The sequence below is a fragment of the Neomonachus schauinslandi genome, chromosome 12 (genome assembly GCF_002201575.2).
Source record: "Neomonachus schauinslandi chromosome 12, ASM220157v2, whole genome shotgun sequence".
Lineage (NCBI taxonomy): Eukaryota > Metazoa > Chordata > Mammalia > Carnivora > Phocidae > Neomonachus > Neomonachus schauinslandi.
This window is the reverse complement of record NC_058414.1, coordinates 91,314,489-91,332,350: the sequence shown is the minus strand read 5'-3', so window position 1 is coordinate 91,332,350 and position 17,862 is coordinate 91,314,489. Positions and strand designations below refer to the sequence as shown.

At 43.2% G+C, this 17,862-nt stretch overlaps 1 protein-coding gene and 2 non-coding genes across 3 annotated transcripts; all 3 read right to left on the bottom strand.

Moving 5' to 3' along the window:
- Positions 1-742: 742 nt before the first annotated feature.
- On the bottom strand, positions 743-5,573 carry FMC1 (formation of mitochondrial complex V assembly factor 1 homolog). The gene is made up of 2 exons (XM_021693016.1): positions 4,819-5,573; positions 743-1,033 (listed from the first exon to the last, which is right to left on the bottom strand). Exons 1-2 carry the CDS (start codon positions 4,954-4,956, stop codon positions 830-832), a joined length of 342 nt encoding a protein of 113 aa, XP_021548691.1. The 5' UTR covers positions 4,957-5,573; the 3' UTR covers positions 743-829.
- Positions 5,574-5,584: 11 nt separating this feature from the next.
- TRNAR-CCU lies at positions 5,585-5,657 on the bottom strand. The gene has a single exon. It is a non-coding gene; the product is annotated as a tRNA-Arg (tRNA).
- An 8,231-nt stretch (positions 5,658-13,888) lies between these two features.
- TRNAE-CUC lies at positions 13,889-13,961 on the bottom strand. The gene has a single exon. It is a non-coding gene; the product is annotated as a tRNA-Glu (tRNA).
- Between the last annotated feature and the right edge of the window lie 3,901 nt (positions 13,962-17,862).

The following is a 17,862-nucleotide window of genomic DNA, read 5'->3' as shown; positions in this document are numbered from 1 at the left end:
GGAGACAAATACAGAACGAAGTCAAAGTTTACGTGGTCAGGCAAGTGCATGGTGGAGCCTTTCATGCTGATAAGACAATTCAAGAGGAAGAGCAATTTGACAGATTAGAAGGCAGAAGTCAGCACGCTCATTCCATCGCCCTCTCTCTAGACTTCTTCCCTGTGGCCTGTAGTTGAGTGGTGGCCATATTCCTATGCCTAAGGGTCAATTCTGTCAGCCTACGGAGGTAATAGCGTCCAAATGGTGCTAGCCCCTAGGAGCTTTACAACTTGTTGACTGTAATTCAGCCCACATCTTTCTATAACCCTTCATTAACTCTCCTCAGTAACCCTGTTTGGTACTCCTTTCTGTCAGGACCTTAAACACGTTGTATTTGTGTATTTTTAAGTAAAGTGTGCATATTGAGTGTGTGTGTATGTGTATGTATATATATATATATATAAAATTATATGCCTGTATATAGGAAACAGCTGCAAAGACACACCAAACTGTTAGCAACAGTTACCACCTGGTAATGGGGATGCAATAGGGGAGGGACAAAGGAAAAAAGACACCTTTATTTTATATTCTGTATCATTTGAGTTACTTAAAGCAGTAAGTTTGTATACTTTTAAAGTAATAGAGTTTTAAAAGTAGATCAAGAGCATCAATCAGCCTAATACAAGAAGTTCAGTAAACTCACTGAAAGGATGAAACCTCCCTAAGAAACACTCAGTCAACAAAATTACAGAGAAAAACCCTCAACTTAAATAAAAATTTAATGATAAATACATATTGAAAGATGATGAAATTCTTGTATGACGGCAGCATCCAAGGACTCTCTCCATTCTCATGGCTCCCAGCCCTTCCCTCCAGGCTGCTGGGGTAACTTGAGACCCACTAAGCCAGCAGACTCCTCCACTGAGCGCTCACCCTTGCCATGAAATTCCTGATGAAGGGCCACATGTTCTCGAATGCTGCGTAGGAGGCAGAGATAGGTGGCAGCTTGGAAATGAAGCTCATGTTGGGCTCTGCACAGCTTCTCACTGGTAACCTAGAAAACAGCAAGGGCACATACTTTATTAGCAGCCCAGCTAAGCTACAGGGCCACACAGATTTCATAAGCATTCTCTAGAATGAAAGTAAACTGTACAGAGGAAATATAAATATGTATATGTATATGCTAATTACATACGTAGAGGCACCCTGTAGTTGGTGATTGGGAAAGCTGACCTCCAATTAATTGAAGAGGAATTTCACAAGGAGTATCCCTGAAGAGTTTCATTGAGTGTCCTCAGATTTTAATACCAAAAAAAACCCAGTCATTTCAACTCCCTTGTCTTGCAAATGTTTTACAAATGAGGAAACCAAAGCCCAGAGAGGCTTTAGTGGTTGGTTACTGACAGAGATGAGGAACTATAATCATTAATGTCGCCTAAGGAATAAAATCTAGAACTTCTCCCCTTCAAACAAATGAAAGTCTGCTTTTTATATTTCTGACTTTGGTTAATGTTGTATATGTCTTTCAATGAAAAGTAAAACCATTTTGTCTGAAAAATAATAGCTTTGTCCTCAACAGTAACAAAATGAAGGTTTTATATATAAAAGTAATATGCATATATTAATATTACTTAATTATACTTGCTTTCAATGTACTTATCCATCTGAAAAATCCAGAGTCTGATGACTATAAGTAGCTGGAAACTATATCCATTCAGAAGTCCCCAATGACTCCAAACCTTGTTTTCTCTTCATCATAATTTCCAGATTTAGTACACTGTCCTTTACTTGACTAGTTTTGTGTTCTGAGGTTGTGAGCAGAGGGCAGAAAAGGTGAAACAGATGTGTGCATGCTTCAAGTGACTTAAGGAGCCCTGTGTATATCTAACTGCAGATTAATCTCTGGGCACCAGTGCCTATGCAAACCCCTTTCTTTCACCTTTCTTTATTTGAATATGTAGGGTTAGAATCTGAAAACTAGAAAGTGTGGTTTAAGATCTGAAGATCACACACACACAAAGATGTGCAGATCACATAGTAAAAATGGCACTCAAACTGCTCAAAAAAAGAATTCATCTGCTTGGGGCGCCTGGGTGGCTCAGTCGTTAAGCGTCTGCCTTCAGCTCAGGTCATGATCCCAGAGTCCTGGGATCAAGCTCCGCATCGGGCTCCCTGCTCGGCGGGAAGCCTGCTTCTCCCTCTCCCACTCTCCCTGCTTGTGTTCCCTCTCTCGCTGTGTCTCTCTGTCAAATAAATAAAATCTTTAAAAAAAAAAAAATTCATCTGCTTTAATCATTTAACTTTTTATAATTAAAAATTTATGAGCAACCAACACCAATGTCAAACAACAAATGGTAATATCCATGTCTAGTATATAAGCCCAATTGATAGGATTTGAAACAGGAATTCTACGTTAGTGTAGGACAGGAGAATATGGATCTTGATTCAGCTGAGCCTGAATCATGAGTCAGGAGAGAAGGGTCAACAATATACACAGTAAATGAATAACTAGAGACCAAAAGAGATCAAATGAAAAAGAAAACTCAGGGCGCCTAGGTGGCTCAGTCGGTTAAGTATCCGACTCTTGGTTTCAGCTCAGGTCATGATCTCAGGGTCCTGGGATAGAGTGCCGCTCTGTGCGGAGTCGGCTTGAGATCTCTTCCTCTCCCTCTGCCCCTCCTGCTTGTGCCGTGTCTCTTTCTCTCAAATAAATAAATCTTAAAAAAAAAAAGGGTAAAAGAAAACTGTATTTTCTCTAAGGAGAAAGCAGAGGTTCCTCCCTAAATGAACCCCTTCAGTTTAAGAAAAGATAAAGAGGGGCGCCTGGGTGGCTCAGTCGTTGGGCGTCTGCCTTCGGCTCAGGTCATGATCCCAGGGTCCTGGGATCCAGCCCTGCATCGGGCTCCCCGCTCAGCGGGAAGCCTGCTTCTCCCACTCCCCCTGCTTGTGTTCCCTCTCTCAGTCTCTGTCAAAAAATAAAATCTTGAAAAGATAAAGAAAATGGGCATAGATGGTTACTGAGTTAGCTCTGAGCCAGCAGAAACAGAAAGCCTTCCCCATAGCCTCATATGCATTCCACAGAATGGTGTTTCTGGAATTTGTAGCATGAATTTCAAATGTATTTCCAAGGAATTTCAGAGCCATTACCAAGCCTCTCTCAAGGGCAATAATGTTGCCTCCATAAGGTACAACTATAATCCTGTCACCTTAAAAATCTTAGAATGAAGGTGCCTGGGTGGCTCAGTCAGTTAAGCATCTGCTTCAGCTCAGGTCATAATCCCAGGATCCTGGGATCAAGTCCTGCATTGGGCTGCCTGCTCGGGGTGGGGGGGTGTCTGCTTCTCCCTCTCTCTCCGCCCCACGCCCGACCCTTGACTTTCCTCCTGAAATCCCACTACTTCTTTATACGAGGATCACCTATTGTTTATTCTCTTAGCACTTATTCTAAGTGCTTTGCTGTATGGCTCCTCAGTTGGACTGCAAGCTTCTTAAAAGACAGGACTCAGGTGCATCTTATCCATAATTTTAGCCAAGTTCCTAAAAGTCCCTAACATTTTGGCCTTTTAAAATTTTTTGAATTTTGGAGGTGACTGGGTGGCTCAGTCCGTTAGGCATTAGACTCTTGGTTTTTCACCTCAGGTCATGATCTCGGGGTCCTAGGATCAAGCCTGGTGGCGGCTCCACATTTAGCATGGAGTCCAATGAGATTCTTGCCCTCTCCCTCTTCCTCTGCCCCTTGCCCACTCTCTAATAAATAAATCTTAAGAAAAAAGAAAATTTTCGAATTTCAGCCCCATGTTGGGTATAGAGTTAACAAAATACATAAATTTAAAAATTTTGAATTTTAGTTCTAAAATATTGCACTCTAACTTCCATGGCTCAAAGATTCAACAAGATGCTGGTTCTCCTTTTTCCCACATTGCTCAAAAGACAGTAAGCTTCCTACCCTACAGCCCAAACTGACTCTCCAACGTGTATTTCAGAGATTGCTTTCAAATTCCTTCGAAGCCCGATCCGTAACTCCAAAGGCAACAATTAAATGGAAGACCCCTATCTGGGAACTGAGGTTCCAGTTGTTCCTATACAAGTCCTCGCACAGGTCAGTGTCCCTGAGCCTCAGTTGCCCCACTTGAAAAATAAAACCGCTTACACCTGCTCTTGCCTAAGGGGAATATGGAGTGTGGATTTCGCAAAGGAATTTCCCAAGGATGGCCTCCCGTATGTTCAAATTTATCTGCTACATAAGGAAAAAATGTATCTGGTCAGATATCACGTTAATGTTGTGACAGCACAATCTCATTACAGGTTTCTAGTTCAGCTCTACAAGGCACCATTTCCTTAAGTGGGGTATGAGATACAACATAAGTAAAAGTAAAATACAGTTCCTGCCAAGTTCTTAATATTCCTCATTACAGTTCTCTTTTCTGCCTCAAATACTGGTTTTCAGAGTAACTACTAGAGGAAGGGCGAAGAGAATGGTGGATAGATGCTGTAGATAGTAACTCTACACTCTCCATCAAGTATATCTCTTCTTTTCCCCCATCTCCTCGATTCCACTCTGATCTTTCTCCTCCGCACCTGCAAAAGACCAGCCAATGAAATCCAAGGGACGACTCCATCCCAGGGCAACTTTGCTGTCCTGCTCCTTAGTTCCTGGGCTTGAGCCACAGACCAGGGCCTAGGGCCTGGATTTGTTTGGCCAGAACCAGGGCTGGGCGGGAGGGTCGGTTACAGAAATGGCAGGCGTTGAGGCTCAACGCTCCCTACCCCTGCCCAGATCCCACCCCCTCCCTCTCCCCGTGGAAGGCACGCTGCAGCACCGGACTCGGGCTTCCGTACCCGATGTGCACGGAAAGCCTTCACGAGGTACCGATAGGCCGCGGTGTCACGATAGGGTCGGCCCATGGCCTCGTTCATGTAGCGCAATTCCCGCAGAAGGCCTCGTAAAGTGCGCGCCGGGGACCCTAGGGCCGCCATTTTCCCGTCCTCGGAGCGTGGTGCCCAATGGCGCCCTACGGCCCTCCAACTCCCTCCCCTCCCCCCGAGCCCAGCCGCTAAATGGTACGATCGGACCCAGACTGCTACGTCCCCCCATCGAACGCAGAACAGTGGAATATCTCACTTCCCGTCTCTGCGGAGCCTTACTAATCAAACACCGAGAGGCACCCTAAGGAGTTAAGAGAGAAGCAAACGAAAGCCGAGTGTAACTGACTCGCCAGGTCCTTAAGAAAGTCTGAGAAAGGCTGGGCTAAGGGAGAGGTTCTTTGCTGACTGCGTCATTTAAAACGTCATTAGCTGACCGCTGAGTCTCGAGAATAAGTGCGCCTGGTGGGAGTAAGTGTTGATTTGAAACAGAACACTAAAGATATGTTTTGGTATCTAGAGGGGATAGCAGAATTCAAAGTACTGACTTCCCAGAAATCTGACGGCAGTGTACGACTCGGAAGAAGGAAATGGTGTATTCTTATTCTCTCAAACTGTAGCCCATCACCTAGGAAAACCACACATACCCTTCCCATTTTTTAAAAAAAAGTAAAATTAAGTTAGCATATTTCGGTGTAGTTCTTTAAGAACGGCAAAGTCATTTTCAATGCAAAAACCTAATCACCCCAGATGGGACTCGAACCCACAATCCCTGGCTTAGGAGGCCAATGCCTTATCCATTAGGCCACTGGGGCTTCTGTGAATGAGTCGCTCCAGCAACGTATTCAATTTTTTTTCCTCTTTGGTACGTCATCGTCACTTAGATCCCCTTTTAACCTATCCTGAGAAACCACATCTAGTACCAATGTGAGGGGTGAGGCATGCTGGGAGTTGTAGTTCAGAGAACAAGAGTCCGCGTTCCTGCGCCAAAGTCTTTACCCTCGAAACAGCACCGATGCGCCGGGCGGAGAACGGGCGCGCGCACGGTTTTGCGTACGCGTTTGCCTGCCCGGTAGCCCTCGCGCCTGCGCAAAAGTGGGCATGCGATGTCGCCGAGCGGAGGGCGCTGGGTACACTGGCCGAATCTCGGAGACTCGCCCTCTGAGCTTCTGAGGTGTCGGATTTTTACCGGAAACAGCCGGTCCCTTCCGGTGTAGCGGCTTTCCGGATTTAGCTTGCCTCCTGCCCGCCGTTAGGTGGCGTCCTCATCGGTCATTTTCTGTTTCCGGTTGGAGCGCTGAGACCATTTCCGCAGAGCCATTGGCGAGTTAGGGGCGTGTACGTTATGTTCTGAATTGCCGGGTCGGAGATAAACGTGGGACAGCGGGAATTTATAAATTCACTAGAAATTAGTTAATTAGAAATAATTAGAAGCTCTTTTTCTGGTTCTCTTCCTAATTGTGCAACTTGGATAAGTCACTTCTGAGTATCAGGGAGCTCAACTCCTCGTTTAAAATCTCGCAGTGGCTCCCCCTTGCCCCTGAGACTACTGGACCCTTGCCTTTATCTTCTCGTTTCCGCACACCCTCTGCTCCAGGTGTCCCAGCTTCTCTCATTGTCTTCTCCACTCTGTTAATTCCCTCCGCCTGAGGTTTAACCTTGTGTTAATATTCCTATTTACCTTTTGGGCTTCCAGTTTCCTCGGGAAGTCTAGGTCAGACACTGCTCTAGGCCTTTGTGGGCAATATAGTAAAGTTAAAATGATTCATTTCACCTCTGAGCTCCTCGAGGTTCTCTAGATTACATGTTAATCTTATCTTTTACAAGTAGGTTACCTGTGTCTCCACTCCACCATCTTCCCCATGAGCCAGCATGCAACTACTCAGACTCCTGAAGTCCCACTTTTTTTTCCTTTTCAAAGATTTTATTCATTCATTTGAGAGAGATCGTGGAGGGAAGGGGCAGAGGAAGAGGGAGAAGCAGGCTCCCCGCTGAGCGGGAAGCCCCATGGGGGACTCAATCCCAGGACCCTGAGGTCATGACCCGAGCCTAAGGCAGATACTCAACCGACTGAGCCAGCCAGGCGCCCCTGAATTCCCACTTTTAGCAGCTCCTTCCTCCTGGGTCCCTGTCAGGGTCCCCCAGCTCTAGCTGTGGCCAACTTCAGGGTAACGGTTCATAGTCTGGCTGGAATCCTGACACTTCCAGAATCGACATTAGAGGAAACCAGACTAGAATGACTTAATGTGAATGAATTAATCTCTCCCTGTGACATTCATAAAATACTGATCAACCTCTAATTCACAAGTATCTGATTTTAAAAGACACATCTACAGTAGTGGTTGGGGAGAATGTTATAAGTTATTCTCTTCTTAATATTGTTAACGAGAAAACCACAGGCTGAAAATGGCCTCATTTAGGTTAAGACCCCAAGTCAGTAAACCAAGAATTAACACCTAACCTGACTGCAGTTAGAACCCCCTAGAAGTGGAACCTATAACCAGTCACTAGGGAAATTTCCTGGTCAGCACTAGGAAATTGATAGACTCCTTCCGTTTTTCCTTCCGGTCCCCTCAGGAAGGCGGCATTGCTTAAAACAATGGATTCTTAGCTAATAATTTCCTTTTTTCAACGATTTCTACCTTTAAAAAGCCTTTCCTTTTCTGTAGCCCTTTGGAGCTCCCCTATACTTGCTGGATGGGATGCTACCTGATTCATGCCTTGATTAATAAAGCCCATTAGATCTTTCAAATTTAGCTGAATTTTTGTTGTTTAACAATATAAATTTGTTTAACCAGCTTTCTAAGATGTAGCAAATTTAAGCCAGCTCTGAGGAAGTGGGAGAATTTATTGGAAATAGGTCTTCGATAACTTGGTATGTTGTGGTATGGAGTAATAAGTAATTCTGAATTCCTTTTTTTTTTTTTTTTAAGATTTTATTTATTTATTTGAGAGAGAGAGAATGAGAGAGAGCACATGAGAGGGGGGAGGGTCAGAGGGAGAAGCAAACTCCCTGCCAAGCAGGGAGCCCGATGCGGGACTCGATCCAGGGACTCCAGGATCATGACCTGAGCTGAAGGCAGTCGCTTAACCAACTGAGCCACCCAGGCGCCCCTGAATTCCTTTTTACTGAATGGCCAAGAGACTCTCTTCTTCTGCTCTAAGCCATTCTCACACTAAGAAAGAGTAAATAATCATGAAATGTTAGCTATATGTAGCCACTAGCCTCCAAAGATGGCCTTCCAACAGTCTTCTCTTTTTATACGTACGTTGCTACTTACATCAAGAGCTGAAGCTCATTTCCCATCCCACCCATCCCTCCCCCTCTTGAATCTGAGCTGGCCTTGTGACTAGCTTTGACCAATAGAATATAGCAGAAGTGACATTCTAGGCCATCTATAGAAGACCAGGCCTTAAAACTGGCAACTTTCACTTCCTGCGTCCTATCAAGCTACCATGCTGTGAAATCCCCAAGGCCTATGGAGGAGTACTGAGATAGCCCCCAAGTGAGCTCTCCGCTGACAGCACCAATTGCCAACCTTGTGAGTAAACCATCTTGAATGTCCTAATCCAGCGGCACTTCCAGAAGACCACAGTCTCTGCCAACGTCAGACGGAGCAGAGAATTGCTCAGCTAAACCCAGTTTACGCAAAGAATCATTAAAGATGATAAGATGGCTATTGTTTGGGAATAATTCCACTAAATTCTGGAATTACTCTGCAACAACAAAACAGCAAATCAGTCTGAAAAAGTTCGTGGGTGACAATTTAGCCAAATTTCTCAATTTTGCAGCTTTAGAAAATCTTTAGGTTCCTAGTTGCAAGGCTACAAACTCAAAACCCTACAGCAGAGACCAGGCAGGTAATACAAGAGTAAACGGGTGGGTTCCTACCTGCTGCAAAGGAGCTAGCTGCTTTTCAGCTCAATCTCAATGTTGCAAAGTAAGAACGTGTTGCCAGTGTTGCCGGAGCCGCTGACTTTTCAGTAATTGTAAATCCAGCATTTTTAAGAAATGCCCTAACTTTTAAATGTTAGCAATCAAGGGGCGCCTGGGTGGCTCAGTCGTTAAGCGCCTGCCTTCGGCTCAGGTCATGATCTCAGGGTCCTGGGATCGAGCCCCGCATCGGGCTCCCAGCTCTGCAGGAAGCCTGCTTCTCCCTCTCCCACTCCCCCTGCTTGTGTTCCCTCTCTCGCTGTGTCTCTCTCTGTCAAATAAATAAATAAAATCTTTAAAAAAAAAAAATGTTAGCAATCAAGTTAAAAGCAGTTTCTCAAACAAATCCCTTCTGTTGGCCTTATATTAACCTAGGATTGCAAGTGTGTGAACGATGATGTCCCAGAGCACTTTACAGGTTGGGCCGTGTTCCTATGTTTTTGGTCAAGGGTGGCTAGGAAAGCAACTATTTGATCACTCAGTGAATTTTTATTGAGCATCTGCCATGAGTCAAGCACTCTTCTAGATGCTAGGGAAGCAAGAGCAAGCAGAATACGTAGTTTGCATTCTAGAAAGACAGACAGTAATCAAATCAAACATCAAATTTATCAACCGGTGGTGAGTGCTATGGAGAAAAGTAAAGCTGGGGGCAGCGGATTGCAACCTGCTGTTTAATAGATGTTCAGCGATGTCCTTAATGATTTGGTGACATTTTGAGCAGAGATCCAACTGATGTGAGGGATCCAGCATCTTGAGCTTGTGTGTGTGTGTGCACGTGTCGGGTGGGACAGTGCCCGTACTTTTAGGTAGAGAGACCCAACCTCCATTCTCCAACCATCATGAGGCCACCATTCTGTCCTTCAGGCTCTGTGAGGGACGAGGAGGAGTTCTGGGACAAGTTTTCTATGCCCAGTGAAACTGCAGGAACAGACCCAGAGGGTTCAATCTTAACTCTGCAACTACAGCAGTGACTTGGCTACCTGGCCAGTCACCTGGGAATCTGGGGGAGTTTTTGGTGGGAAAGAGCCAGGACTAATGAAAGAGGGTGTATCTGGGAGAATATACATGCATGGGCACTGGTTTCCATCAGTTGGGATACTATAGATGTGTGTCCGAAAGCGGTGATTTCTCATTTTTTAATGAGGGTAATTTTATTATTTACTTATTTAAACTCTACACCCAACATGGGGCTTGAGCTCACTGACTGAGCCAGCCAGGTGCCCCTCTGAACTTTTTGGATTGTGTGTCCATAGCGGTAAAAATCTTATGCCTCCCCCATAAGTGTTTGCATTTTTTTTTAAAGATTTTTATTTATTTGTCAGAGAGAGAGAGCGCACAAGCAGGGGGAGCAGCAGAGGGAGAGGGAGAAGCAGGCTCCCCACCAAGCAAGGAGCCCGACGTGGGACTCGATTCCAGGACCCTGGGATCATGACCCGAGCCGAAGGCAGACGCCCAACGACTGAGCCACCCAGGCGTCCCTGCATTTATTTTTAAACTATATTCATGTACTACTGAATCAATGTAGTACATACGTTAAAAATATGCACAAAATAGAATTAAAAGGCTGTTTTTAAAAACAAAACATACAATATTTGGAAAATATCTTTATTCACTAACGGTAAAAAAAAAAGTCCTAATTTCTCTCAGTAAAGAAAGATTGTTGTTTATTTTATTGAAAACAATGTAATTCAGTACGTTTCAGTATTTTGAAAATGTTGGTTTAACACATTATTTTGGGCAACAGAATCACATAGTGATAAATATTTCTAAAGACCGATTTTCAGATTTCTCTCTTCATAGCACGAGTTTCTTTTAAAAAGGGCAGTTAATGTTTCATTTGTGCTTTAAAAAATTACTCTTAACTTAAAAGGGACCCATTAAGCATGTTCATTTCTTTCACAATACCAGCTAGGTAGGTGCTGTGACCCTTAGGGGTCAGTCAGCAAAAGAGAACCCACTGCATGCCTTCCAAGCAAACAGGGCATTGAGATGCTTAGGGCACGTTTAGAAGGACTGGAGGAGTTTGGGAAAGTTTCCACCAAGTTTCAGCAGTTCTAAGCAGTTACTAGGAGGTTGGAGCTGTCACCCAGGTCAGAAAAATGCAGGGAACCCCCACTGCTGATCAGAGCTGCGCCAAGGACCGAGGTGGGGGCTCACAGATCACCTAGAGCCTAGGGCAGAACTTGAAGTCTACTGTGACCTACCCATTTTGGTAGGTGCTGCCAGAGAAACAATACCACTTTTCCCTCCCACCTACAAAATCTCACATGCATACACTGGCAGAAAGAAAGCGCACCCAGAACCTTGAAGGCAAAGGAGTTTGGGAGATGTCGTTTCCAGAATTCCGGTCCCTGTACCACGGAGAGACAGAGTAGCTCAGACGCTTGTGGGAATGAACGCTGGCTGACAAAGACCAGACTGTGGACCCCACAGCAGCATCCTAACCTCCTGATAGCCTCTCGTCATCACAGAAAAGGAGAGCAATTAAGAAACACTTGCCTCTTTTGTAAAAGAAAAATAGCCATTAATTTTTAAGTTTGACAACTCTTGTAAATACTTTGCAACAAGATAATCGCTCCCTCTCTTGGTTGTTTACAGGATTTTCATGGCTACTTTGCATTACATAGTAGTTCCTTCTATAAAGGTATTACTTTTAATCAAATTAATGTAACCGACAACCTCCTGTAGCATATAAACTACAGTACATTATAATACTCGGAAGGAAATGTGACTAGTAACAAGCAAGCTGACTTGCTAGATGCAGGCAGAGAACAACAATTTATTCCTCTCGGCTTGGCTGGAGAACCTCCTGGCTGAATTCTTCCTCGCCAGCATGAAATTGTGGGTGGGTCACACAGCTAATCCAAGAGAGAGCAGGACGATTAGCCTTTTATCTTTGGTTTTTAAAAAAGTCCAATCCGTATAACATTAAAACTCCAAACTTCACCCAATAGAACTTCGCCGCGTTGTCGGCTGAGACAGCCGTGGGCTGAAAAATGAGCAGTGAGGGGTGGAGGACACGGGCAACCTCTCCGTCTCCCTGATCTGCTCTTCGCTCCTCAAATGCAACCGGTTTGTGGAACGAGCTAGACTTGCAGGGGTAACTAGCAAGCGGCTTTATGTTCTCGCGAGTGCCCCTACAAACCCGCTGGGGATGCTTTGTTTTTCCTTCTGCCCGGATGAAATCTCTGGCTTTTCCAGTCTCTGTGAAGTAACAAGCAGGTTGAAGAGTTCTCCTCCTCCTCCTCCTCATTTCAGAAATAGTCTCTTTTCCTGGGCGCTGACAAGTCCCCTCCAGTCATCTATTACAACTTCAAATGCCAGTTAATTTCACACTTCTCCCCTTCCCCAGCCTGGCGATCGGAGGGAGAATGGGGGTCATGGTCAGCGTCATTCGGAATTCTCACACACTACCTCTTCCCAGCGGCTGCAGTTCTGGGCCTGCTGTCCTTACTCGGGCAGAGGGGTAATCTGGTGCTGGTATCCTCTGGGAGGGGCAGATTCCAGGGTTGCTTTCTCATGGGTTCTCAAGACTCTGTCCATCCTGGGGATCTCTCACCCAAAGTTCCCCTGTAGGTCGTGCCTTCTCTAGTTCCTTAGGATTCCTACCCCAGCCTCCCTGCCCCTGAGGTCATCTCAACCCTCCAGAGATTTCCTTCAGCTGGATTCCTTCTTAAAATGACCAAACCTGGCTCCCTTTCTTGAGAACCACATGAGGCCCACAGAACTCAGGAGCTTTGGGCATGCAAGCCATTCCGAGCGCAGCCTTCTCTCCTCTTCTGTCTTCTCAAGGAGCCAGCCGCCCGACAGTGTGTCTGTAGGTTTTTAGGAGGGAGTCAGACACCGGTCCCCGTGTCCCTCAAACTCCACAGGATGTGTCAGGCTCTTCCAATGGTCCTCTTGAAGTGCCCCCTCCTTTGGCATGAGGCAGAGAGGAAGCGCCCCCACCCTCTCCTGCTTGGGGAGACGGGGAAACATCCAGCATCCTGCCAACTACATCCACAGAAATCCTCTCACATTCTGTGACCTCGCCGGGGCCGGATGCCAAGCTCATCCTTCCCAGTATCGAGCTAGTGCGCCCCAGGATCCATTTCACAATCTCTCAGCCTGCACCTCAGAGGTGACCAGCTCCTCCTCCCTTTAGAACGAGGACAGACTTGGTGCCTATTGTTTGGTTCTCAGCCTTTGGGGTTTCTGGTGAAACTGACACAGAAAGAGTCCTATTTTAGTAAATGAAGTTACCACTGTCAACCCTCCTCCTCATGGAACGCCTGTCCTTTCATCAGGACACCCTGGTGCACTGCAGATGACAATCAGTCGTCTGACTTATGACCCGGACTGTGGATGTACAGTTAATATAGAATGGAATACTAAATAGCATATGTATTATAATTTTATATTAAATATTAATATGTACATATTATGTATTTACATATAAACTATTTTATACAAAATATATATAGGACTTTTGTTTTTGACATTATGAAAGATGAGATGTGCAGAGATGTCTCTCAATATAAAACACCGTAAGCGCTGGGTGGGATTTTAACAAACACACAAAAAACCACTTTTTCAAAGCATGACAGAGCTGACAGTAAAAGAGCCAGAATAGCCAGAGGTGACAAAGGAGGAGGAATAGGAAAGTGTGCACTGACAGCAACATTCGCCCTGAAGAAATAAGTCGATCCCTGGTGGCCTAGAGTCTGGATTTCAATTTGCCGTAGGCCGTCAGAAGGAAAGAAAGCCTCAGACCTGCATGGGGGGAGGACAGATCAAAAACTCTTACAAAATTGGGGCACCTGGGTGGCTCAGTCGGTTAAGCATTTGGCTCAGGTCATGATCCCAGGGTCCTGGGATTGAGTCCCTCATTGGGCTCCCTGCTCAGTGGGGAGCCTGCCCTCCCCTAACCCCTCCCCCTGCTCCTGCTCTCTCTCTCAAATAAATAAAATCTTTTTAAAAAATTATTAAAAAACTCTTACAAAATGATGGAACCCCCCAAATTGACCTCATTGGTGGGAATGAAAAAAATATCCCTGAACCTCACTAAGAAGAGAATTTTCCGTTTTTCTTTTTTCTTTTTAAGATTTTATCTTTTAAAAAAATCTCTCCACCCACCCAACATGGGGCTCGAACTCACAACCCTGAGACTGAGAGTCACATGCTCTACCGACTGAGCCAGCCAGGCGCCCCAAGACCTTTCTGTTTTAATCTCAGCTCAGGGTGGGATAGCATGGTGGAGAACCTTCTGTGAGAGTTCCTAACCACCAGCAGTAACCGGTCACATGCATTTGTGGTTGAAATTCATCCTGTCTCTGAGGCCCTGAAATCCTTAAGCTAACATTTAGTTTGACGTGGTCGTGGGTTGATAATGTTCCTAAGGAGCCTGGAAAAAGCGAACTCAAATACTCTTTAGAGGGACATACTTTAAATCTAGGCCTCAAAGAATGCCCATAGCTGAAGTTACAAAGTGCAGAGATATATAATAAAAAAAAATCACCAAACATACAGAAATAAGGCACTCTGAGCAAGTTAGCAGAAAACAATAACCACAAGACTGGACCCACAGTTTGGGTCAAGATCTGACTCTGGTGCCTGGGACTTGGCTCTGAGAAATGCCCTCTGAGGCTCCCAGCCTGGTTCTTAAAAGCACATTCTAGGGCCCCACCTTGGCCTCTCCCCTTAGTAGACATCCCCAGCTAAGAAAGCTGTTTATAAACCCTGGAAAAAACAAGCTCACAAGTGAAAATAATCAGATATTTGAGGAGTGGAGTCACACCAAAAGAGACAATAACTGGAACAAACTGTACTAGATAAACCAGAATGGAACAAGGCAAATCAGGAACTTAAAATAAGCATAATAAAGATCTTTCCCAAGATAGGAGGACAATTTTAACAAATAAGCAGCTATAAAGAACCAAATGGAAATACTGGGTACTATATATGTAATAGTGAATAAACCCAATAGATTAGATAAAAGCAAGAATGGCTACATAGCTGAAAAATGAATAATGATCCAGATCAGCTCAAGGAATTTTCCCAGAAGGTACTGGAAAGAGATGGAGAATATGAAAGAACATTTAAGAGATGATAATGATGATGATGATGATGATGATGATGATAATGTAAATATCTGTATAATATGTGTCCCAGAAAGAGAGAAAATGGATTTAAGAAAGAGAATATTTACAGATATCATAAGAACTTAAAAAATTAAAGATAAAAAAGATTCCAATACATAGGTCTCATGGAGCACCAAACAGAATAAATATGGCAAAACAAAACTTTGACACATTATAGTGAAATTTAAGAACATCAAAGGCAAAAACAAAATTCTAAAAGCTAGAGAGAAGGAGCAGTTAGTCCACAAAAGAGTAAGAATTTGATTGACATTAGTTTTTCTAACAAACACTGGAGACAAAAAAGCAATCAAGCCATATCTTCTAAGTGATGAAGGAAAATAACTTAGAATATTATATCCAGCTAAACTATTCTATAAATGTGAGGATGTAAAAAGGATAAGTTCAGACTTGCAAGGCCTTCGAAAGGTTACAGCACAAAGTCTCTTTGGAAACTCTCCTTGAAGAAGTACTTTTACACTTAGTATACTTAGTATCTACTATAATTATACTAATATACTAAGTATATTAGTACTTAGTAAGCACATGAAAAGATACTCAACACCATGAGTCATTAGGGAAATGCAAATTAAAAGAATGAGTGGAAAATAACAAGTGTTTGCAAGGACGCAGAGAAATTTAAGCTCTTCTATATTGCTAGCAGAAAGGCAAAATGTTTCAGCTACTGTGGGAAACAGTTTTGTGGTCCCTCAAAAAGTTGAACAGAGAGTTTCCATATGACCCAGCAGTTCCACACCTAGGTACATACCTAAGAGAAGTGAAAACATACATCCACACAAAAACTTGTACAGTAGTCCCCCTGATCGGCAATGTCGGTTACCCATGGTCAGCCATGGTCTGGAAGCAGATGATCTCCCTTTTGGCGTGGTCAGAAGGTGGGTAGTAGCCTAACGCTACATTCTAACGCCTGTGTCATTCACCTCACTTCATCTCATCATGTAGGCATTTTATTGTTTCATATCATCACAAGAAGGGTCAGTACAATATACTATTTTTGAGAGAAAGAGACCACATTCACATAACTTCTATTACAGTATATTGTTATAATTGTTCTATTTTATTATTAGTTATTATTGATAATCTCTTATTGTGCCTAATTTATAAATTAACCTTTATCATCGGTATGTATGGATAGGAAAAAACATATATAGGGTTCAGTACTCTCCATGGTTTCAGGCATCCCCTGGGGGTCTTGGAACATATACCACTTGGATAAGGGGGGACTATGGTACAAAAATGTTCATAGCAGCATTATTCATACTATCCAAAATGTGCAAACGGCCTGATAAATGGATAAATAAAAAATGATATATTCATACAGTGGAATATTATTCAGAATATAGATACCTGGGATAGCAAACATTAGGGCAAAACACATCATAAAGAAAAATGAGGGACATTAAATATTGGTGGAAAAAACTAGATCAAAAAGATATAACCATAATGAACATTTACGTACCCAATAAAATTCATGGCTCCTTGAAAAATTAGTAAGACTGAAGGTTGAATAAGACTGGCAAGACTGGGGCGCCTGGGTGGCTCAGTTGGTTGGGCAACTGCCTTCGGCTCAGGTCATGATCCTGGAGTCCCGGGATCGAGTCCCGCATCGGGCTCCCTGCTCGGCAGGGAGTCTGCTTCTCCCTCTGACCCTCCTCCCTCTCATGCTCTCTGTCTCTCATTCTCTCTCTCACAAATAAATAAAATCTTTAAAAAAAAAAAAAAAAGACTGGCAAGACTGAAGAAGAAAAAGGGAGTGATGCATATAAACAAAACCAAGAATGAAAGAGGAAAACAGATACATCAAAGATTATAAGAATTATGAATACATTTCTAAGAAATTTTCTGGAGGTGTTGATCATGTTCTTGGTGTTACAGGGAAAGCACCTGATATAATCCAACTCATACTTACGATCAACAGTCCCAGAAAATTAGGAATAGAACGTTTTTAACTTCATAAAAACTATATACCAAAAATCTAGAATAAACACCACACTTAATGGAGAAAATTGAGATAAGGAACAAAGGAACAAAGATGTTGCTTTCACCACTACTGTTTAATACTGTATTAAAGGACCATTTTAATGCTCTAAGATAAGACAAAAGTAAAAGAATTGGGATGGGAGATTATACTGTCATTTTTTTTTTTTTAGTTTATTTATTTACTTATTTGAGCAATCTCTACACCCAATATGGGGCTTGAACTCACAACCCCGAGATCAAGAGTCGTACACTCTTCTGACTGAGCCAGCCAGGCACCCCTGTCATTTTTTGTAGATTATATGATCATCTCCATTGAAAAGCTAATAAAATAATCAAATGAGTTATTTGAATAAGAGAGTTTAGCAAAGTTGTTGAACACAAACTCAACTTTCAGAAATCAGTAGCATTCCTTGATACCAGTAAACACCATTAGAGTATATAATGGATAATAGCATACCATTCATAAAAGCAACAATTGTAAAGTACCCAGAAATCCTTTATAGATAAAATTTTAAACTATAAAGTTAACAGAAGTGTAGGAGGATATCTTTGTGACCTAGGGGGAGGGAAATACCTCCTAACAAACCCCTCAACACATACATATAGACAAATGGATCAATTTGACTATTAAAAATTAAGATTTTCTGTTCAATATAGGATGTCATCGACAAAGTTAAAAGAGGTTACAGACAAAAATATCAAAAACATCCAAAACTGATAAGAGATTATTATCTACAACAAAAAGATTAAATGCAATTGAATAATGAGCAGAGATGAATAGGCAACTCGCAGAAGACTACCCATAGCCTTTCTTGCGGTGATAAGAAATTGGAGGCAATGTAGGTGTCTACCTCCAGAGAAAGAGATATGTAAACTGTGGTCGATATATAGTGTGGAATACTATGCAGCGATAAGCAACACACAGGATGTCCACATAGCAACACAGACAAATCTAAGAAAAGTTAGAAA

Excerpts from the sequence above, each read along its gene's own strand:
- FMC1 (XM_021693016.1), bottom strand. The coding sequence starts at position 4,956 with ATGGCGGCCCTAGGGTCCCCGGCGCGCACTTTACGAGGCCTTCTGCGG. Across the intron at positions 1,034-4,818 it reads AGGCTTTCCGTGCACATCGG|GTTACCAGTGAGAAGCTGTG; the intron begins GTACGGAAGCCC and ends GCTGTTTTCTAG.